Raw genomic sequence first — 22,882 nt, forward strand, 5'->3', positions numbered from 1 at the left:
GAGGAGCCATGTTGGGATGACTTCCTGGAGGCGGAGCTTCAGAAAGAGCAGGAGCTTCTTAAAGAGACAGAGGCCCAATTTCAAGGCATTAAATCCCAAAATAAAATTTCTTTTAACTCACATTTGGTATATATAGCATTTTTATAACTGGAGGTAATATAGTTTCTTGATTACACTACAAAATGGCACTTTCTGTGGAAAACACATAATACCACCACTTTAAGCATTTATTTTTCATTATTTGAAATTGGGCTGACAGAGCAGTGATCCTCACTGAGAAGTAGTTTGTATGATAAGCTCTGCAGATTCCACCAGGTGTTTGCTACCTGCGGCTGCCACTGGTCAGGAAGAGCTGAGTGGAAATCAAGGATTCCTCAAACACGCATGGAAACATCAAGGCAACAATCCAGGAATGTTTCTGATGAGGGAATAACAGGATAACACGATGTGAAGCTAGAAAAAGATGATATAAGAAATATGCCGGTTCGATAAAACCTGGAGATTAAAGCTCCTCATCTCTGATTCAGGCAAAAGGAGCCCAAACAAGATTCCCTTTTTATTGGTCTGATGTCATTTTCTGCAGGCCAGAATCATTAAAATAACCCGAAATAAAGCACACAGTAATACATTTATACTGGTTTCAGCTTTTCAAATCAAATAGTGAAATAAATAAATTAGTTTTGAGTGACTTTATAAGTTTTTGAGATTAAAAGCATAGAGGAGATGTGAGTAAACCTGCAGGGTGAGAGCTGAGATTAGCGGGCCGATCTCAGAAGACCGGCGCTGATCTGCTGCCTCTTATCAGCCGAGGTGTGTGTGGCCGTGGGAGAGGTGTGACGGCGGCCGGCGGGCCGGCCGGCCGGCCCGACGCGAGGGGCCCGGCGCGGCCGCCTATCTGTGATTAGATCAGGATCAGACCAGAAATCCCACGGCCCCTCCCTCCCTCCCACTCTCAGGCCCTTTGCTGCCGCTGGCAGCTGCTTGATTTATACAGCAGAGTCATGTGACAGAGCTGCTTTCTCTGCTTCCTATTGTCCTCCCCTCCTCTCTCCAACAACTGCAGCGACTGGAAAGACAAACAACTTTAGCAGAGCAGAAAATTGGACAGGGATTTGAGATGGTTGCACCTTTCAGTTTAACGTGTCATTCATTATTTGTGGAACGGCGCGCTGCGGCTGCCAGGAACCTGACCTCCCTGGCAAGCAGACTAACTCCTCTTTCCTGTCCTCCAACTTCGCAGGGTGGTGTACCAAGATGGCTTCTACGGCGCAGAGATCTATGTAAGTACAGTCGGCTTTTCCTCCTGGCTGAAGCAGACACGAGGCTCAGCCCTGGAGACAAAAACGTGATCTGCTCAGCAGCGCCGCTGCCAAGTCCGCGTCGATTAGGCCTCGCTCCGCCGTGCCAAGAAACCCGACAACAAAATTTAAAACCCCCTCAGCTCCTCCCTCCTCGCTCCCTTCCTGTGATCTCAGACTTTGGCAAAGAGGCGGACCCTGACTCAGTGTCCCGTGTCAAGTTGGGTCATTTAGATTCTTCCTCCGGTGCGGCGCTGGCTCTGAGGGCTTGGCCGGGATATCCCTGCCCGCCCCAGGGGGGTCTGGCCCGGACCGGAGTGGAGCCGGTTGCCCCCAAACAGCCGCCACCGCCAGGGAGATAAGAGCAGCAGCAGATAAAGCGATTTGCCGTCCCTCTGCACATCGCCCTTCACACAAGCTGTGGAGATGATGCTGAAATTACCGCACTGCCCCACTGACACCAGTCCAAACCTGGATGTGTGTGTGTGTGTGTGTGTGTGTGTGTGTGTGTGTGTGTGTGTGTGTGTGTGTGTGTGTGTGTGTGTGTGTGTGTGTGTGTGTGTGTGCGCGCGCGCTCAGTTCGTCCCTTTGATTTTCCTGCTGCTGAGACAGCGAGATGACAGTGGGCACGGCGGCGGTGACAGCTGCTTCTCACTTTCACCCCGGCCGACGCATGGCGGCGGCGGCGGCGGCGTCTGGAATGAAACGCTAAACCCAAGTGATATATGGCTTACACACCGGCCCGCTTGATAGGACCGTATTTCAGCAGCTTTTATTGCCAGACACCCACCGCCACAGGAGAGAGCGGCGCTGCGGACCGAGAGGCTCAGCTAGCGCCTGCTAAGTCATGGCCGCTCTGCTCCAGCCTCCAGTGACCAACAGGAAGTCGGATATCTGGGAAAACTGTGGGAAAGTTGTTCAACCTTAGAGATGCAAATCTTTCACTGCCTTTCGGTTTAATTCCAGTTTTTAGAGTCACAATTCGATTCAGAAGCCAATTTTTGTATCAGGAGGAAAAGACAATGTAAACGAAGAATATTTATTTAAAACAATGTTATAAAGTTCCACATTATATCTAATCCCATCAGTTTGTATTTAAACAAAAATAGGTTTGTGCATAAAATTCTGTAACTTAAATTACCAGCTAGCCTAGCTGCGTGGCTTCTTCTTAAATAAAAATGAAGAAGCCATTAAATACTATTAAATAATCAATTCAAACCACTTAAAATAGTTTGATTAAAGATTTTTGAGCGATTTGAATCGATTGCAGGACGATGAACTGTGATTCTCTACAGAATCGATTCTTTTCTGCATTTCTGTTCAACCTACAGAGGAACTTCCTGATGCCATGTTTAATTCCTAACAGGAAGTCATGTTCATTTTGAAGCAATCTGATTGGCTGATAGGTTCTAGCTTAGCACTACACTGCCCCCTACTGGTTGGCATGGTTAAAACAACTCTAAAATACAGATTTGCTCTGGAAACGATCCAGTGTTGTGTTTGGGTTGTTTTTTTTTTATATCGTTTATCATGATAAGAATTTAGATTTACTGTTGTCAGAGTAACAATGATGTTTAAAAAACTTTACAATTTTCTCCAGTTTGTTCAATAGGGGTGTCAATAAAATATGATTAGATGCAGCCTTTATGTGAACGGTGTCCTGAAGAAGCTACGACTCATCAGCTTTATTGTTGTCACAATATTGTGATGAAACTAAGTCCATATCTCCACCCCCACTTCTGTGTGACGTCTCTGTTCTTCTTCTTCTGTCGCTTTGGGGACGTAAACCGCTGCGGTCGCATTTAATTAGTAGCATGAACGACCACGCAAAACAAATTGTATTTCAGCAGAAAACCATCAGATTTGAGCATCAGGACCGGCTGTGTCCCAAACAATCAGTCAGCGCTGTCAGAAACAGCCCATGCATGCAGCAGGACTGCATGCGCTAATACATATGCATGCTCCTCCATGCAGAAACACGCCGCTGCACACGTACATGATTGCGCTAACACACACCCTCCTTGACAAAATAACAAATGTGCAGCTCTGCTGTGTGCAGGATTTGACAATGTGGTGATTTATTGGCCCCTGTTTGTCGGGGCTGTTGCCGTAATCAGCGCGGTCCCAAGGCAGGCCTGTCCCACAGGAAGTCATCTGCTGTGACTTCCTGTCCCCTTGGAAAACAGCGACTGGATCCAGTTGGATCGGGACGAGGACGCTCAGTCGGACGGCCCCCCCACCCCCCAGTTTAAAAATGAATGGAAACATGCATTATTAAGAGCCACCTATCCGGCGTATGGACACAGACGGGCACACACTCCGGTGGCGCTAATAGAAAAACAGTGGGAGAACAGCTTCATTTTTCAAAGAGAGTAATAGCAGCACTCCACAATGAGCTCTTTAATTCCTTCCCCACTCTGGCAAATGAATACAGCAGTCCTGACTCCCCGACGCTCCAAACGCCGTCGTCTTGCTTCATTTGTGAGCAGAAGAAGAAGCGGCGGCTGCGGATAAACATCCTCCTCTGAAAACGGGACGGATTTGGGGAGTCGGCTCCTGTTGCTGCTCCTCCACTGGGCCTCTGGTGTCACAATAAGTTGCTCCCCAAATGTGCTGCTTCCTCAGATCATCATTCACTCCCCTAATGCCGCCTCCTGCTGCATGCACCGTACATCAAACAGCACCCTCTGGTGCCTCAGAGGGGAGCTGCAGCGCCGAGGTGTGGGCTCAGGACCAGAACACTGTGCAGTGACATTTAAAGCTCCCAGCCTGGATTGTTGTTTGCTTGTGTATCTGAGTTCTAACCTTTCTCTGAGCAGGTTTGCTTAATCACTAATTAATACTTTGGTATTTTAACAGGGCGGCTATGCAGCATACAGATTTGCCCAACCCACCACCACCGCTGCTTACAGTGACAGGTGAGACTCCCTCCCAGGCAGCAAACACTGCACCAACCACTCAGAGTCGGACATGGTTCTGATCCAGCTCTGGATCGTAAGAACCACAGAAATCTGCTGCTCTGAGAAATAAAAGCTACACATTTTCTAGTCTTGGTAAAATCTCAAGTTCTCAAGTTATTTTGTCAGGATCTTGACAACAAAATTACTGATTACGTTCTCTAACGTTGTTGTGATATTTTAATAATCTCATCAAAGCAAAATCTCAGGCTGATTTTAAATAACGGGTTTATTTTCACAACATAGCAAGACTTGAATCTCATCTCTTGCACTAATAGATGTCCGTTAGTTTAGAGTGCGGCTGTCACAACTCAAACTGTTTTTGTTGTAATAATCTCAGGGGAAATCACATTATATGATTTCCAAATGAAAGAAGCATTCGATCACTCTGGTTCTCTCCTTCACTCATCACCTGTAGTAGTTACACCTCTACCTATCGGAGCATTGTAGCGAAAGTAGAGCTGTAAGGCTTCACTTGTGAAAGTGTTGGTCGTCTCTTTGGCTCTTGCTGTCTGATTGGCTAAAGGAGATTACAGTCCAAGACAATCCAACATGCTGGATGTCGGCGCGGTCCCGATGTTCTTCTGACCGGATCTCTCTTAACACAGCAGGAAGAAGACAAAAACTTGTAGACATGAATGAACTCAGTAGAAAATCCTTGGAGGGACCAAAACGCCTTTGTTGCCTGGCAACAAGCCCAAAGCCAGAGCGATCTGGAGAAGATTGGACCAAAACGCCTGGTGCAGTGCAAACCTGGTCCAAACCGACAGGACACTTCTGACGTCTGACGGGTTCTGAACCAAATATTAAGTTCCATTTTTCTACTGTATTGAATATTTATTTCATAATCGTACAATGCGATATTCTAGATTTTTTCGTTGGATTCTGTATCTATTGAGGCATAACCTACGATAAAATGAATCAGCGACTCAGTCAAGCAGATTTCAGTAACGAGGCAGTTACTTTACTTCATCAAGGTTTCCATGCTCAGCCTCATTGCTGACTGACTTTTAAAGAACACATAGCAGCCTGTGTCTGTTCTGCACAGGAAGCCGTTGTAGTGACTGGTTGAAGACGCATTTCTCTTCATCAGCAGCCGGCGGGAATGATGGGAACATCCATACAATTCGACAAGCTATCTTTGGTAACGAGAACTTTACTGACTGAAGCAGAATTGGTTGAAGTGAAGGACTAGCAGAGGTTGGACTTTAGCTTCACGTAATTAGTGTTTTCCTAACAATAAGGAACATATCTACAGGCCAAACGTAGCGGTGATGAATGGTGGCTGCTTCATCAGCGTTTTACTATACTCTGAAGGTTATTTAGGGTTTCCTGAGGTTTTCTTCCTCTCATTTCATCTTATCCATTAGGCGTGCCGCCGTATTCTCTTTTTTAGCTCGGAGCTAAAGAACATGCACGGGGAAAAAGGCTAACCTTGTTGGACCGGATGAGAAGAGCGGTGATGTATGTCGTGACTCGGAGAGTGGGTATATCACTGCGGTATTTATGAATGGCCTCAGGTCTGTGGAGGGAGACGGACGGACCAGCGGCTTCTGAGTGATGTCACTCCGGTTCAGGTGCGCTCCGTTCGGAGAGGCCGCGCTGATTCATTTCGGCCCCTGAAAGCCGTTGTCAGCCGGGACCTGGCCCGGTTTGGGAATCTAATCTGGAAAGGATTGAGCATGTCACTTGTGATAACGTACGCCCTGCCGAGAGCCTGAAGATCATATCGATAATGTAAGATTTATCAGGCCTCGCCGAGCGCGGCTCGAATTATGAGCAGCCGCGCTCGGCGGGAGCAGAATTGGACAGCAGGCTTTTTCCTCTCTTTCAGTGATTTAATTCCTGTTTCTGTTGCCCATACCTTTCCCTGAGATTTAATGTAATTCGCGCCCAGGTTGTTTGTTGTGCTTTGTTTGTTTGTTTCCGTTTGAATAAGCGGTCATGCCCATTGGATCAATAGGCGTTTGTCTGTATTGTCTCAGCAATACCTTATCGGACTTATCTGGAGCTAGGTCACCAGGATTGTGGAAGGCGTGTGAAAGCCTGGTAAAATATGAAACATTTATTATCTGAAAAGCCAACAGTGCTCACAGGCTGTATTACCAAAGCCCCGTAAGTAACTGAACAGAGCCGAGGACGGTGAGGGAGGTCTGAACCTTGCAGCGCTGCACCGAGGCTCTGACGGGTCTGTCACGTTGGACGGGGTCTGCCACGTTGGACCGGCCGTCTGACCTGCTGAGCTGGAGACTAGTTGGTGTTTCTGGAGCAACACCAGACCATCTGATGGAAGAAGAGTTGGTGTTTCGCAAACAGAACCGAAACACCGAATTCTGCAGCACATCTACATGTTCAAGTTGTCAGAGTCAAGCTAGCATAGCCAACCTATTTTCTAGCTTTTAAGAAGTGTGATAACCTTGAACCTTGTTTAGTGGTCGTAATGTTCACATTTACACATTTAGTAGAAAACTCTGTGTCCCCTTTGTGATTCTCAATGGCTGTGATGACGTTAAAATCCAGTAACCGCGGGCTTCATCAATTAATCAATCATTTTTGAAAAATGTAGTTTTTTTTTACACCTAGGTTTCCATAGTGATGTTAGAACCACCATCTTGTTTTTTGAATTCAGGTCAACTCCAGAATCAGAAATCAAATTTGGTATTTAAAAAATAATTTTATTTCTAAGCCGTGCCGTCCTGCTGGACCTAAACAAACGTATTCACATCGCATGCAGCTCGACGCACCTCATGTACGGCGTGGGAGCTGGCTGTCTTGTTGTTTCCTTTAGGGGCTTTTCCTCTTCCTTTTTTTTTACTCCCGGTTGATTCGGTGCCCTCAGTCCTTGGCTGGGTGTGCCTTATCTGCTCCGAGCAGACCCTCATTTGCAAGCAAGCGCTGAAAGAGGGAAAAAACACACACACAGAAGCAAAGTAAATAGAGGAATATGTGAAGTCAAATAAATAAATAAATAAATGAGGCAGCCACATCTTGTCCTGTCTTAGAAGGAAATTGGAAGGATTAGTTCCAAACCAGCAGCAATGAAAAGACAAGGGCGTGAACCCAGTGTGCAGCCCGGGTAAACAAGCTCCGGGGGAGAGACCCAGCCCTCCAGCTGCCGCTTCCCTCCCTCTGCTCTTTACCTATTCACTTGATCAAGACGACAGAGCAAAGACAAGCGCCATGCACCCACCTTTGAACCTTCCTTTGTGATCTACCGGGTATAAAGCAGGAAGCCCAGGAGGCCGAGGAGGGAAATAACCGATTGTACGCCAGACTTTGAAGAGCTGAGCATGAAACAAGAATGCGTAACTGTTCGTCAATGATAGATCAATGACTGTCTTCTCTGTGCTCCTTGTCATGCAGCTATGGCAGAGTCTATGCAACAGCAGACCCCTACCACCACACGATTGGCCCTGCTGCCACATACAGTGTGGGGACCATGGTAAGTTTCTGAGAGCGCCGCCTCTTCCTGTCTGCACCCCGACTCTGACATCATGACGGTAGCTAGCACACGCTGTACGACAAAGACCAGCGGCTGCAGCCATTCTGGTTTTTATTCACCTATTTTTTAATTTTGATTTTTTTCATTAACTGATTTAGTTTTTGTCATGCTCTCTGGCACACCCTAGTGGATCTGAGCAGTACTGTGAAGCCCCTGGCATGTGGAAGTTGGCTCAGACATTTAGCGCGATAACCGACCGTTCTCACCTCATGCATCATTGGTTTGACTCCAGTTCCTCCTGTAATGAGAATGATTTGTTTTCATTTTTCAAGCTTTTGTTTTTATCCGACCTCATTCAACTCGCCGTCGAGCGTGTTGCCTCATCTTTTTGTTTCCATTCAGCCAAACCTCTGAAGGGATGAAGTTCAATTGTTAATGTCTGTTTTTAGCTAGCTTTTGCAGCTACTGTAACATCAAAGATGAAAAGAAAAAAAAATAGAAGATCACCTTTTTTTGAAACTGACAGTTTCTCTTTGGTTTTGTTTTATGGCGAGGAGGGGATGGGAGCGGGCTCTCAGACCAAACTCAGAGATTAAGGGCCATGAGACGCATGCAGCAGCGTGCCGTGGGACATAAACAAGAGAGCGAGACAGAGGGGGGCGGGGAGTCGCCTCGCCCTCCTCTTCTGCCCAGTAGCCTGATCGGAGGCGCGCTCTCTGCTTGAGAAATAACTCAAATTTCCGGCATGCATGCGATTTTTCAACAGCAATAAAAAGAAAAATCTAAAGCTTTAAGTTCCCCGGTGCAGCTGCTAGCTAAAAGCTTTCATTAATTAAGACATTTCTTTCTCCCTCTTCATTTACTTAATTAAAAAAAATGTGCTTGAATGTTTTTTATTCTTTCTTCTTTTCCCTCCAAATTTCCTTCCATTTTCCTCACTCTAAAAATCGTCCTCTTGATTGAAAGTAGACGACGGGATCTGGCCCCTGAAATGATCAGAGCTAATGTTTGGTGTGTGTTGGGAGCTTGGGAAGCTTAACAGAGACCCGAGAGAGAGAGAGAGAGAGAGTGTGTGTGTGTGTGTGTCTGTGTGTGTGTGTATGCGTGTTAAACAAACAGTGAAGCTGCTGGGAGATGCTCTGCACAGAGGCCAATATCTAATAAACTCCTGAGCTAAAGAGAGGAGACCCGTTTGGTTCCTAATTCTTTAATCATATTTGATTAATGCTCCTCCAGCAGAGTGAAGTCATTTTGCATTTAAAAGCTATACAATAATTAGTTCCTCTGAGGTTGGAAACCCTCTTTTCTCATTTCCAGCTTGCAGACGAATCTAGTATGGATAAAAGTTTCTGCACAAGCAAGAGGACTCCCTGAAATTAGCTGCTGAAGGCGCGCGGCCGCCTTTGGAGTTTCCTAATTGCAACAGAACCACGTAGAGATGAGAGGAGGGACTGTGTGCGTGCGTGCATGTGCAGGTGTGCATGCATAGGCCCACTTGCATGCTTTATGTGTGTCTGCCCTAGATATCCTGAGCATGGTGCTAAATCTACGGGCTAATATCCTGTGGTGGTTTGCCCCTCCAGAAAGGTGCAGGCACCTCTGCAGACGTGAAAAGGAGCCGTGATTAAAGCTCTCAACTCCTTCTGCTTCCCTCTAATTTACAGCCCTGCAAGGACTGAACTCTCCAGCAGAAAAATATACTTATTTCTTTTATTTTAATTAAAGTAACTATTAAATCTGGGATTAGTGTTTCTATGACTTTCATTTAAGAAAGTGCTCTTTTTTTTTCTTTGCTCCCACAGATTATAAATTACGTCGGCTAAGCTCTGAGTCCACCAATCTACTTCGGCTCCTGCTGACCCTGTTCCTAACACACACTCAGAGAGCATCAAGTCAGGCAATCAATTCAGCAAAACAATTATCGGCTTAAATATATCAAACTATCAATCTGCCTGCTGACCGTTCCCATTCGCAAAGTTGCTCCAACATGGAAAGTCAATAAGTTTAAAGGAAGGAAATTTGCAGAGAAAAAGAATCCAACTAAAGCTGTCACCTGAATACTGATTGGTACTTTTTCATCTTTGATGTTGCAGGCTAGCCTATACAGAGGAGGGTACAGTCGCTTCACTCCCTACTAAAAGAAAGAAAAAAAGCGAGAAAAGACAGAGAGACTTTACCCCAAACAAAAAAACAAACTATCTTTAGAAGGAAAAAAAAAAAAAAGTCAAACACGTAACAAGCGAACAGCCGGTCCTTGGTGGAGAGCTAAATCAAACAAAAAGCTTCCAGGTCCACATGCTGAGCCCCTCCCCTGACACCCTCTACAACAACCTCTTTGATGTCATCATTGGTCTGCTCTTGTTTTGTATTCATTTTGTGCTTCTGGTTTTCTTTTGGAAACTTTTATGCACATGTGCATTATCTTGATTGCTGTATATGGGTGCTGTGTCACCATAACCAATGTGAGCCTACTGCAGCACGCATGGTGCATGCTCAGAGGTGTGTGTATGCAGCCGCTGTCATCTGACTGAGAATACACCGGGTTGTTTCTGTCCCACACACAACAAGCAGAAATCAGGTCAACGCTCGCGATTCAATCCATTTCTTAACAGAAATGAAGCTAACTGAACCGAACCTGGTGATTCTTAGCTCAAAGACAGCGCTGCTCTGACTGCTTTGATTTTTTTTTATTCCTTTTTTAACCTTAGAGTGTCCTACTGTTGTGCACTTGCAGTGGAGCCTTACAAGCTGTACAATGTGGTATGACAGCATGCAGAGTTAAGGGTCATGAAGGTCAGATTTCTGTTTTGGGACTCACAGCGCTCACATGGTGGCCCCGTCTGCTGCAAATCGCCGTACATGCAGCTATTCTGCAGCAGCGCGTGTTTTAGGGGAGTAACGCTGGCGGGTTGCGTTCAGGGACAGCATGGAAAACAGAGGAGGAGCATCAGCGTTGCCCGGCGGCAGCGTGGATTCCCGTCTCGGCTAATGCTCGGTGCTGTTTGGAAGCGATTGGTGTTGAAACCAAACCAAATGAAACGTGTACTTTGTGTTGTTCTTTCCTTTTGTTTGGTAAACGTCTCCTAAACGCTCGTACCAGAAGAGATGGAGTTCTGCTGAACGTGTCGCTAAACTTAACGCAGCAAAGCATGCAGGAGCAGAATCTCTGTTTTATTAAATAAAACCCATGAAAAATCAGTAGAGACTGTAGCCTGTAAATAAGATTTATTACACGACTGTTGTAATGGATTACTGTAGAGAAATTAGATTAGCGGATCGACACAAGTTGCTTTAAGAACTTTGCTTGCTGCTGTTATTGCATATTGAGCTTCTCTGGTTTTTTGATTTTCATTAGAGCGAAACCGGCACTTTGAAGACGTCACCTTTGACTCTGGAGAATCAGGATAAGAATCCTCCGCTGGTTCTCCTCCCTTCAGCGGCTGAATGAGCCAACTGGTTGGTGGCGTTAGCGTTGCAGTTAGCAGGCAGTTCCTCCCCTTAAACCGCCGTCTGAGAGCGAATTGGCTGCATGGGGGCTGAGTCTGCAGCAGACTCGGCCACATATCCTCACTATTAACATCAAGTCGCACACGCACAGTACAGACACGGCGCAGAGGAGGGGCGACCCCTCCGCCAGTCACTGGGATCTTTTCTTTAAGCATTGCACAAAATGTTTTACCTCAGGATAAGCTAACTAAAGTTCACAAACTAAGATCCAGAGCTGCTCACTCCTCAGCATTCAGGACAATTGTTTTCTTCCGCAACCAGCACGCTCCACCTCTACGGAGCCGAGATGTTCTTATTATTTTCTGTTAGAGACCCCAAGAGAGAACGATAAAATAAGACTGTACTGTTCTGAGCTACGGCTTCTGTATTATATAGATAGACATATACTGTATAAGACATTTTACACAGAAGATATAACCCAAAAGCACCCAGGCTAACGTTAGGAGACGTAGAGCTAGTCCACATCCAGTCATTGGCTTCTACTTGTGCTACGTGATTTAAAGGAAATCTCTGTGTAGCTACTGTTAGCTGGTTTCAGTGCAGCTATGGGAAAAATCAAAGCTATTGCCAATAATATTTACTTTCCATGTACTCACACAAGTGTTTGTGGTCTCAAAAAAAAAATGTCTGTTGCACTTTGTTTTTTTTATTTCTTTCTGAGATGTAACATATTTATGAAATCTCTCATATACAGCTAGTCATGTTTAGTCAAAATGTTAAAATGACAGAGTAATGTTGTATATCAGAAAAAAAAAGAAAATTAGCTCATTATCTCATGAGTCAAAGAAGATCTTTATGTGGATATAAAAGAGAAAAAAAAAACATTGTTCTTCCTTTTCTATGCTAGTGTGAATGCCCCCCGCCATTCAGGGGTTTTATAAGGAGCAAAACAAACTTTGAGAATTATTTTTAGCAAACAGGAGAGTTTCATGAGTGGGTGTTCAGTTAGTGGCCACCATTAGCAAGCTAGCCTGGAATGAAACCGACCTTTTTTCTGTGTTTCTGATCTGAATGTGTGTGCCTATGACGTGCTATATAGATATAAAATATGTATGAATATGCATCAGAATGTTTGACTGTGACGGAGGAAGGAAACAAACGGGAAGAGAGCGTGACTCGAGTCCCTGGAATAACATCACCACGTGAAAATCATTTTACATTTTCATCAACTGGAGAGTTCAAATGTCAACATTTCTCCGTTCATTTGCCACATTTAGCAACAGTTTGTAACGTTATTACAACTCCTGCAGAAGGACGATAAACATTTTCTTTATCTCCTTCATAAATAAGAAAAACGTGACATTAATATTTAGCCCTTAGATAAAAAGCTTCTGATGATCAATAACCGTTTACAGAAAATATGAAAAGTTGCAAAATCTTTGTAGTGACTTTCTTATCTGACATTAGCTTTTTTAAATAGCATTTTCTCACATAAAAAACAACGATTTATAAAGCAGCAAGTTATTTATTGTATTTCTAGACGTAGAGAAATGTTTTCTGTAAATATATATTTGTAGAGTATTTGGACCTTCTCAGCATAGGAAAAGTTTTCTGGTTTCACAAACATTTCTGGTTATCGTTTAATGAGTTCAAATCAGATTCAATTTATCTTGTTTTTCTCTGCTTGGTCCAAAGCTTTTGTCACCTGGGCTCAAAAATAAACTAAGCATACAATATGTTAAATATGTTAATACATAAAGTAGTCAGATTCGTTGTTAGAAAAAATTTTTTTTAAAATATCCAAAACCTATAATGGGTTTTGCAAATTTAACAAAATTTCTAGGTATCAATTGCAACAAATAGGTCAGGATTTAGTCATTTCTGGCCAATAAAATCAGTTTTCAAGTTTAATAAATTAAATAAAAGCAGATTTGGGTGCAGCTTTTGCATAAAAACGACATGGAAAGCAAAAAGCCTGGTTATTTAAAGACAAATAACTGCTGATGTTGCCAATATTTTAATTTGCAAGGAGATTTTACTTGTGATCATTTTGCCCCAATTAAAAATAGAAAGTCAGCCGTGCTGTAAGATAAAAGCCCCAACAGGATTGGACAGATTTTAACCTTATAAAGCTCCATTTCTGTGTGGAAGTGGAAGATCTGCTGAATCTGAACCAAACAGAACATTTTGATTGCAGGAAAATGTCACTGGTTAATATTCCCTCATATTGTGGCAACCAGGACGTCTTCAGTGTAAATACATGGACATGAAGGGTTTACAGCAAACCTGAGCAGTGCAAGAGGAAAAACGGCTGAGCTCATTCATCAGTCTAATTACCAGAGGAGCTGCCAGGTGGATGTAAAGACAAAGAAAGGGAGTGTAAAGAGAGACTGAATCCATTTTAAACCTAATTTACCATCCAAGCAAACTCTGACCTCCAACATGACGGAGGAATTTATCACAGGAGCGGCTGAGCACCGTCCAAGTTGTCCATCAAGCATCCATGAGCTCATTTTAACTACCAGTACAAATTCAGAATTAATTTGCAGTCAAATATTAAAATCAGAATGATGACTAAGGCTGAGCTGAAATGACTCGGCTTTTCACTCTGGCTCCGCGTTCAGAGTAGATTTTCATGGAAACTGTTGGATTTGTTGCTCTGGTAATTTTAAAAGGAGCTTAATTAGTTTGGAGATGTTTTATTCTGTAAATAGATTACGGCTTTAATAATAGTTTCTCCCAATGATTTGTGATTCATACTGCTGAAATGGACTTTTTAATCCATTACGGTCATCAGAGTGTGGTGATACACTAATTCGCTTTTGGTAATTACACTGAATGTCAAAGCATTAGCATATGCGATGCAATTAAGAGGAAATGGAGACGTGTTTGTGAATGTAAGTTATCCCGACAAACATCTCGCTGCGAGGGAAACGAGCTCCTTTTTCCCCTGGTTGTGATGTTATTTCCGGGACGACCGGGTCGCTGTCCGGAGCCGCTCCCAACAGTCTGCACGGGTTTGTCAACAGTTTACAGAAAAAGTTCAAATTAGCTGTTTCAGTGTCAGCTTATCAAGGCTTAAATGTTATAGATATTATATTAATTAGCATTCTATAGTGTAAAGATCTAATGCATTTTATCATGCTTACAGTAAGTCAAATGTGAATTTATAGTACAGACTCTAACTTTTAGGTTTGTTTGCTTTTGTTGTACTTCATAACCAGCTTAATATGCAACCAGTCCTCTATTTGATCCACCTGTTTACACTTATTAATAGTAGTACTGAGCTATGTTTACATATGAGAAGAAAATACTCTTTATGCATCGTTTATATTTACAAGTATTCACTAAGCCCTGATAAGCTGGCAGGTGAGTTTATTAATCCACCTAAAAATATTTGTACAAAAGAAAACCAAGCAAAAAAGTTGCAGCACCTGTAAATACATTTAAATGTATATACACACAAACTATATCATGATTCTCTGAGTAACTGTTTTATATGTATTCCTATATGAAGTGGGGTTATATGTGTATTTTCAACTTAGCTCAACTTGTTCTTGAACTCTATGTAATTTCTATAATGAGAATATATTGTCTGAAAGGTGTAAAGTAATTTTCTTTGAGATTAATTTCATAGGTAAAAGGTTTACTATAATGAAACTTTTAGTTATTCTTGAGATCTTTCTGTTGTCAGTCTGTGACATATAAGTAACCACTGATTGTTTTCTGAGTGTCAGAATAAAGCAGTTATAAGAACATTATGCCTGCCTTCACACATTGATGTTTGTTTTCAAGAAAATATTTGTTTTTCTGTTTTCCTCAGAAAGAATAAATGTCCGTGCCTGGATGCGTCTGGCCATGCAGATACTGATAAATGTGGTTTCATTAAGAGCTTTAAATAGTTCCTTATTGTTTCAGAGGCGTAGTAAATTCAGCAGCATCTTTAGTCTGTATTTTAATACATAACTTTATTCAGAAACCAGAAGAAATGAATCACGCAACAAACCGAACTGAGTGGGAGAAACATGTCATCCTCCAGCCAATCAACAGCAATGCAGACAAACAGGAAGCTGTAAAAGTCCCAGCGCTGACTGACGACTCCTCATATGGAGAAACTTTCCTCTAATTGAAAATAATATGTTTGTCTTCATGATTAGCGGAAACTCTTAGTAATTCTCCAATATCATCAGCATAAAGAACGACTGGAGACTCTCTCTCATCAGAAGCTCATGTTTTCTTTGACTCCTACCGCCATTTTGTTTTAGTCTCAACGTTTTCAGCATGGCAGAGTGAAAAATGGAAAACATTGAACACATTAATGGTTTCTATGGTTTCGGATGAGCCACAGAGTATTTCCTACCAACCAAGAGTCGGTTCGTACGCCCTTTCACTCCCAATGATTTCAATTACTCATAACTGCCTATTTTAATAGTTCGAATGCAAATTATATGTTAACATAAATCAATGCGCACAGTGGAAATCAGTTTTTTTACAATCTTCCTTATCTCTGCTCCAGCCAATGAGCACCAAGGAAACTGAATGGTGCTCTTGGATTGGCTGCTTTTGAAATGCCAGCCAATCATGTGTCCAGCAGCGTTGTATTTCAGCTTCTCACTGCATTTTCTTTCAAATATTTTAGATCTCAAAAATTCTGTGAACAGCAAATATTAGTGAATTATCAAAATAAAGGTTAGGCCATTTTAAAATCACATTTTCGCCTTTGTTGACACAAAGCTGTTTATAGTTGTGTTTTTATTGGAAACTCCAGATTAAATGAAGATTTACAGGAAATGTATGATGAACCACCGTCTATTCATAATTCAGTATACGTGGATTTCACAAATTATTTGTGGGATTTTTCGTAAAACGAAAACGTTCATAGTTTGGGAAGCTGAAACACAAAGTACAACGATACCTGACTCACCATTGGTTGGCGGTTTTCAAAACATGGAGTCCATTCATTTTCCTTTGTGCTGATTGGCTGAATCCCCAAGAAGACACTTAATGAAGACTGTCAATGTTCGCTGCTGCAGTATTTCCCAGACGGGTTCAATTTAATTCAGAAATACTTTAAAAGGAAATTAACATGTTGTAACACGTAAAAGTATATTTGGTGTTTTAACTAACAGTATAAACAGTTATAAGTGTTTTTAGAGGTCTCAAGTGTTTGTGCCAAAAAAAAGTCCAGAAATTAATTTGGAGTAACACATAGTTGGCATGACAACCCAAACAGGAAGCACCCATATAAGAAAGCTAGTGGGTCTGCTTGAACTAGGCCGCTACATCATTTGGTTTCAGAGCCATTAGTTCTAACTGAATTGAACTGAATTGTGACCGAAATGCAATCATTAACCATTGTTAATGATGCAGTTGATATATTTATCTCCAAATTGCTTAATGTTTATTAATTAGCATAAAATTGCGCTTAAAAAGTAAAGAAAATGTGATAAATGTCTCTAAACTGTACAGGGTAAGGCAGCTCTATGCTTTAGTAACGATGAACAGAGAAGTTTAATGGCTGCTGAACAACTTAATGATTAAATATAAAAAGTTATTAGTGACTATAAATGAATAAAACAAAGGGAAAATACCGCAGCCTCCTTCTAGAACGGTATCTGGATGGCTCAGACCCACCGGGTTTTAGCAGATTTCATAAAGAAGCACAGACTCTAACACCTGAACTAAGCCTCTCCTGAATCCTTCAAGTCTGCGTGTGATTAATATATTTGTGTCTGCAGTCCTTCCAGGACCAGGCAGCCTGTCAGCGAGGACTATATGTAGCTCCGGCGCCATTGTGCTCCCTCCCTGCTGAGTTGTAAGACTGCGTGTGGATATTTTTGTATGGCAGCTCCCAAGTGAGCGCGCAGTAAATCTGAGGTATGGAACGGAGAGCGGCGGGGAAACGCTGGGCCAGTCCTCAGTAAGAACAGAGAGATGGATGGATGCTGACTGAGCACGCCACTTCACTGTTTGTCTCTCCGGATAGGGAGCTGGACTACAAAGCCATTTCCAAATCAACGCCTCATCTTCTTTCATTCCCACATTTCTTTATCAGAAGCTCCACTGAGCTGCTGGAGATCAGTGCGAATTAGTGAGCATCTGTCGTGACGAGGGTCCTGGGACGGCCCCCGACACCCTCGCACCACGCCCGCTCTCCTCCGCCTCCATCCAGCCCCATTACGCCAACACTTCTCACTGCGCTCCGCCAAAGTGCCGATCTCCACATGTATGATTACAGCTGACTCTGATCTTTATTCTGGCGAGAGCAGCACCAGCAGCGGCGGCTTTTATGCTGCGTTACAAAAGATGTTTTCTCTCCCAACTTTAAAGTTCATGTCGGGTGTTACGACTCTGTGCTCAAACCTCATCCTCAACTTTCCTCCTTGTAAAATTGTATATTTATATCTGTTTGTACGTTTGTTGCATGTTTTGCTATGTTGAAAACTGGCACATCTATCACAGCGAATCATCACTTTCTGCGTATTTACCAGTTTTCCCTGCTTCTCTCCCCTGTTTCTAGTAAATACAAAACGAAGAGCTGTACTCAGTATTGATGGACATCACAGATGAAAACAACGAAGAGAGGAGAACTAGCTTTAAGAAAATAACACAAGAAGAAGAAGACGAGAAGGAGTCCCTCTACTGAGGCTGGCGAGGGAAGACGGGAGGCGTACAAAGTGGCGCCGCGGCAGTGGTGTCAAACCAGCCACAAACTTGACAGATGGAGTGAGCCAGTTTCCACCAGGGACCACCTTTTTGCCGGGTAGAAGAAAAAAAAAGACAGAGAGAGAAGGAAGTGTCCCGTTATTATAAAACATTTTATTTTTCTATACTTTTGTGATTTACAATGGTAAAAAAAAAAAAAAAAAAAGTGTGTATAAAGCAGTATATATGTACAAATCTGTTTTTATGTTTTTTGGTAAGGGAGATGAACAGTTGGCCCTTGATGCTGATTCTGTGGTATGCAGGAAGGAGGAGGGAGGATGACCTCCCCCGCCCCCCGCCTCCTCTCTCTATGGCACACTGCTCTGTCACCGAGGTCGTGTAAAAAAAAAACAACATACAACTAAAAACAAGAAACGAAAGAAAAAAAACAAAAGGTGGCAGGGAGAGCTCGGCATCCAGGCAGATGCACTTTCTACGCTGTACTTCCTGTGGGCGGAGTCTCGCGGCTCTGCCCTCTTCCTTCCTTCCTCCTTTCCTTCCTTCCTTCCTTTTTGGGCCGATGAAGATGACGCCGCCGCTTCCTCCTTGTCGTGGCGTCGTCGGCCCGCAGCGCCTACTGTTAGCAGCGTCCCCCGTGGATACTGTCGTGATGTCACTTCCTTTTTGGCAGCACCATTGGGCATCCCCGCCCTCCCCAATGGGCAGAGTCACTGGTTTACAGCTTTGGGGAGTGGGGGGGGTGAGCCACGGCGGGACGGTGACACGGTACACAGCCGAGCCTCCCCGTCTGCCCCTCTCCACGCCCCAGCAGAGGTCACTGACTTAAGGACTACTTAGAGAAAAATGGCGCCAAAGCCGCTGACTTTATCCACCTGCCAGACTTCGAGCCCAAGCCTTTGTGTCACTCTGCACCGACGGATGAACTGTCAGACCAACACGAAAACAAGGTGCGTACAACTACCAAGGATGCACGTTCCCATCCGACGAGAATAACTCATCACCATCCATGTAACAAATTGAATTATAATCGAGTAATCCCATTGTACTACATCAGCAGGTGCATAACCAAAACACAAGCCTGAGGCATATAGACTGTGTCGCTAGATAAAACATTATAGAAATACAGTAGTGCCCATCCAACAGTATCAAGGAACGAGGGCTGAAATATGTGATTTCTTTCGTCAATGTATTCTGAGAATATTTGTTTTTTTTTCAGCACTCAAAACTTTTGAACAGAAAAAAAAGTTTTAATTTTGTGAAAGCAGAACCTTAATTCTTTATATCAGGAGAGTCACTGTAAACGTGTTTAATCAAGAATGTCGGTTCAGTTTTTGAATGTATTTTAATGTCTAGGGTGTCCGATAAGTATGTATTCTTTTTTCTGTATATAAATATATATACATATCTATTATATGGGCTGTGGTGATGTCAGGGAATAGAGGGGGTGGCAGGAAAGCCTCCGGCCCCCCGAGCATAGTTATCAGAACCCCCTCCAACTAAATATGTCCCTGATATTTACTGTAACATGTGATCATGTGCTATATGACTGAAAGTGTGACGGTGATAGTGTGAACTGATCTCCCCTGAGTCCCACCCGTACCACCAACACACGCACTGTGCAGATTCTCGCAGACCAACAGCACACGCTGGATCCCCACCATCGTCAGAGCAAAGCGTCACATCCCGCCTCCTCACCGACCCGCCGGCCCTTCAGAGACAACGGTTTACATCTGCAGTTACTCTGACCCCTCACTGGAGCTGCAAAGACTTCCTAATTAGCGCAAGGTGTAGTAAAAAGTTTATGAATATTGATTTCTCTTTCTTACTTGAACCAAAGTATGATTTGAAGGCGCAGGCTCAGTGCTCTTTGATCAGGAGACAGCGGGACTCTGGGATGACGGCGCAGCCTGGATGCGTATCGATGTGACCCAGATTTCATTCAGTCACGGCTGCAGAGGAAGCGCTCGCTCTTCAGCCGCTTTAACGAGCTGCGCTGAAGGAGGCCGGCTCGCAGCTTCCTGTGGCGGCCTCGGTTTACGAAGCACCGGTCTCACGCTGACCCCGGTGGGCGGGCGGCCGCTTGGTTTTACTGCATATTGGATATAACCTGCTGGCCCTGAGGAGAAACTTTTTACTTTTTTTTTTTTTTAAACCAGAGGTGAGCAGGTTTGGGTGAAGCACAACTTAGTTTGAGAGTTCAGGGTATGCTACTTGGTTAGTGGTGGTTTGTGAAGAGGGAAAGAAAAGATTAAGCTTCTGACTTCCTGTACAAAACTACACAGTGTACTGTTAATATTCTGTACAGTAAATCTCACCTCACACTTCTTGATTAACTTCATCTTCTTTCAGGTTAAAAATAACAACAAAAAAAAGACTTGTTCTGAATCAGGGCTCCTACCCACGCGACCTCTGCTCATCTGTAGACAGCCTCCCATATATTACAGAGTATCTATATCATGGCAACTAACTGTTGTGAAGTCTAATTGGGGTAAAGTCGGTCATTTGTTCTCCCATACAGTTTCCATCTGCAGATTTAGCATCTTCATACCTGTTGGTTTGTTTCTGAGAGTCAACTGATTGTTCTGGCCTACTTTCAGCTCCGCAGCCTGGAGGTGGGTCAGGAAACTCAGGAGCAGGTTGGAGTTTTAGTTTGCCGGGAGCTTCCAGGGAGCCAGAGATAAAGAGCCACAGTTTGTTTCCTCCTCCTTTTCGTCACATAGTTGGAGTTCGTCCACTGAATTATCTATGCATACTGCAACAAAAACACTTGATGTCATGTGTGATGGGCACATTTTCTGAGAGAACACTGTTGTGTACTTATTCTAGTTAGCTACTAGCAGATCAAATCTGACGGGATGACGCTGGTATTATTACGTGTTTTAGTTTTGTCAACAAATCTTGAGAAAAAGTGAAAAAAATGTGTGTGTCTCAGTATCTCTGACTTAGTTATACTGTTTTTACAAACTAAAAAAAAAAAAAACTAAACAAAAAAGTGTAGTTTTTAGCAACTGTTACTCAAATAGTAAGTGAGCTCAAGTGCATTTCCTTGGGGACTATTTTCAGCAGCGGATGAATTCACAAAAGGTGCTGTTGTGAGTATTTGTGGCAGCAGATGTGGACATTTCACTTCCTGCAGCGGCGTTGATGTGTTTTTCTTTAGGGGGAACCATGAAGCTCTGTGTATCTGTTTGGGTTTGACCTTTTTAAACCGTGTTTTTATTTATTTTGTTTCAAATCAAAGGACGTAGCATTACTTTGGAACAGTGATGCAAAAAAAAAAAAAAAGCATGTCAGAGATCAAGCTGCCTCTTCTTTAGTTTATGCAAACCAAAAAAAAAAAAGTTTGAGGTCTGAGAATAGCAACATTTGCAGTAACTTGTGCAAAACAAATGAACCGATCTTGATTTGTTTCTCGTATTAACTGTTGTAGACGTAGGAATAGAAAATAGGGGCTGTGTGCAATGTTGCCATTCTGCGTATTCTCCTGATGTTTACCTACAGCTCATTCTGATCCACAGCGAAAACAAAGAGAAAACACCGAACCAATGACACTCCTACCACAGCACTCGTTTCAGACGTATATGCAGCTTTGCAGCTAACTTTAAAGTGCAGGTTTTGTAAAAAATAAAAAAGCAAATAAAACTCCTTTTAGAGATGTGATGGAGAGTCCCATCCTGCTTACAGGTTACTACAGCTCTTAATGCATGAAGGTATTTTGTTATATTTTTTCCATTTACCTGCTACGGCTCCCATGAGCTGGTTGACAGTGTGTAGCTGCCACAGCCTCATGCGAGCTGCAGTTGAAAACCAAGAAAAAAAATGTATAAAAGATAAATTTTATTGCCTTAGAATTTTTATCCAGTTGATATGAGAAATACTAAATAGATTTTAAATGTTTTAATGGAAGTAGTTAGATGTTAGTGTTGGAGCAGCAGTGGTGAGGTATCCATCCTGTTTTTAACCTTTAGGGCCGTTTTGTTCCCGCTGTGGTTGTTTGTCTCTGCTCGCTGGCCAACGCAGTGAAAAACAAAAAAAGGCCGAGCTAAAACTCCAGCCTGCACCGTAGCGTAGCGGTGGGATGGAGCGAGGGGGGGTGGGCGTACGGCGACCCTCCCTTCCTTCCTTCAGATGCCTTTATGTTTTAAAAAACTGGTCCTGATCTTCCTGAGCACAACTGCTTGAGCTGTGACACTCGCAGGATGCCCCTCGCTTCCATCGGACCCCGTATAGCTATCCCCCATCCCAGCCTTCCAGTATGTGAGTCGACTGGCCCCTTTTGTATTCCTGGTGTTCTGTACATAATAACCTTCACCCCAACTGGTCTCTTACTTCCTTCAGCTGTCCTTTCAGGGGGAAAAGAACAAAAAAATACGTCAAAAAGAAAAAAAAAGACCATCCTCTGACTCCCCAAATCTTGTATTTTGTTCTAATGATGACAAAATTTATTTATAAGGGATTTTTTAAATTCTATCTCTTTCTCCTTTTTGTAAATGTTCCAGTTAAATAATGTTTAAAAATGTTAAAAAATTAAATGGATATATTGAAAGGTTAAAAAATGTCTCTAGAAGTCCCTGCCCCCTCCTCTGGCTCTGTACTCTGAACTTTGTGTTTTTGTTTTTTCTCTTTCTGTATGCTTCTCTTTACGTGCTTCAGATGAAGAGTTCTATTTATTATGACATTAACGTTATTATAATTATGACTAATTATTAATATTATCATCCTCATCATCCTCATTATTATCATTAATAAACTTGTCTACTTCAGCTGCGGAGTCTCCGGGTTGTTTGTGGTGAGTGATGGCGTGCCGTTCGCGCGCAGTGGACTGGGACTCGCCGTACCGCACGAATCCCACCGCACAACCGAGCCGAGACGCCACACGAGACGAGGCAGCTGGAAATGGGCGGGGCTTCTTCCTGCAGCCATTTGTCTTGCAACAAAACCCTTGTGGGGCTGCAAGATGGAGAGCACCCGTCTGTCGCGGAGGCCGGCGTTTACCTGAGCAGCTCTGCCTCTGAAAGTGGAAAAACACAGGCGCCGGTCTTTCAGGGGCGGACGGAGAAGAAAATACCAGA

The 22,882-nt window shown here is 43.3% G+C and overlaps 2 protein-coding genes across 29 annotated transcripts in view; one reads left to right on the forward strand and one right to left on the reverse strand.

Moving 5' to 3' along the window:
• The window catches only part of rbfox3a (RNA binding fox-1 homolog 3a), a 553,564-nt gene extending 530,991 nt beyond the window's left edge, over positions 1 to 22,573 (forward strand). For 16 of the 17 annotated variants that reach the window (XM_081610324.1, XM_017306225.2, XM_017306223.2 and 13 more), the window contains 4 exons: positions 1,241 to 1,280; positions 4,158 to 4,216; positions 7,619 to 7,697; positions 9,791 to 14,905. In XM_081610324.1, the coding sequence (XP_081466450.1) occupies positions 1,241 to 1,280; positions 4,158 to 4,216; positions 7,619 to 7,697; positions 9,791 to 9,835 (223 nt within the window). In that variant the 3' untranslated portion in view covers positions 9,836 to 14,905. Of the gene's footprint in view, positions 1 to 1,240; positions 1,281 to 4,157; positions 4,217 to 7,618; positions 7,698 to 9,790; positions 14,906 to 17,664 lie in introns of those variants that run through there. The other variant, XM_017306228.2, reaches the window with a different exon arrangement.
• The window catches only part of LOC145552644 (uncharacterized), a 158,554-nt gene that overhangs the window by 63,783 nt on the left and 71,889 nt on the right, over positions 1 to 22,882 (reverse strand). For 5 of the 12 annotated variants that reach the window (XR_014088772.1, XR_014088773.1, XR_014088776.1 and 2 more), the window contains one exon: positions 7,000 to 7,150. Coding sequence is in view for 3 of the 12 variants with exons in the window: in XM_081610330.1 (XP_081466456.1) it covers positions 7,000 to 7,150 (151 nt within the window). In the remaining 9 variants the exon portion in view is untranslated. Of the gene's footprint in view, positions 1 to 1,316; positions 1,332 to 5,906; positions 5,922 to 6,299; positions 6,539 to 6,909; positions 7,151 to 7,963; positions 7,996 to 22,416; positions 22,822 to 22,882 lie in introns of those variants that run through there. The other 7 variants (XR_014088781.1, XR_014088778.1, XM_081610329.1 and 4 more) reach the window with 6 other exon arrangements.

This window comes from Poecilia reticulata, chromosome 8, assembly GCF_904066995.2.
Source record: "Poecilia reticulata chromosome 8, P_reticulata-male-v2, whole genome shotgun sequence".
Classification (NCBI taxonomy): domain Eukaryota; kingdom Metazoa; phylum Chordata; class Actinopteri; order Cyprinodontiformes; family Poeciliidae; genus Poecilia; species Poecilia reticulata.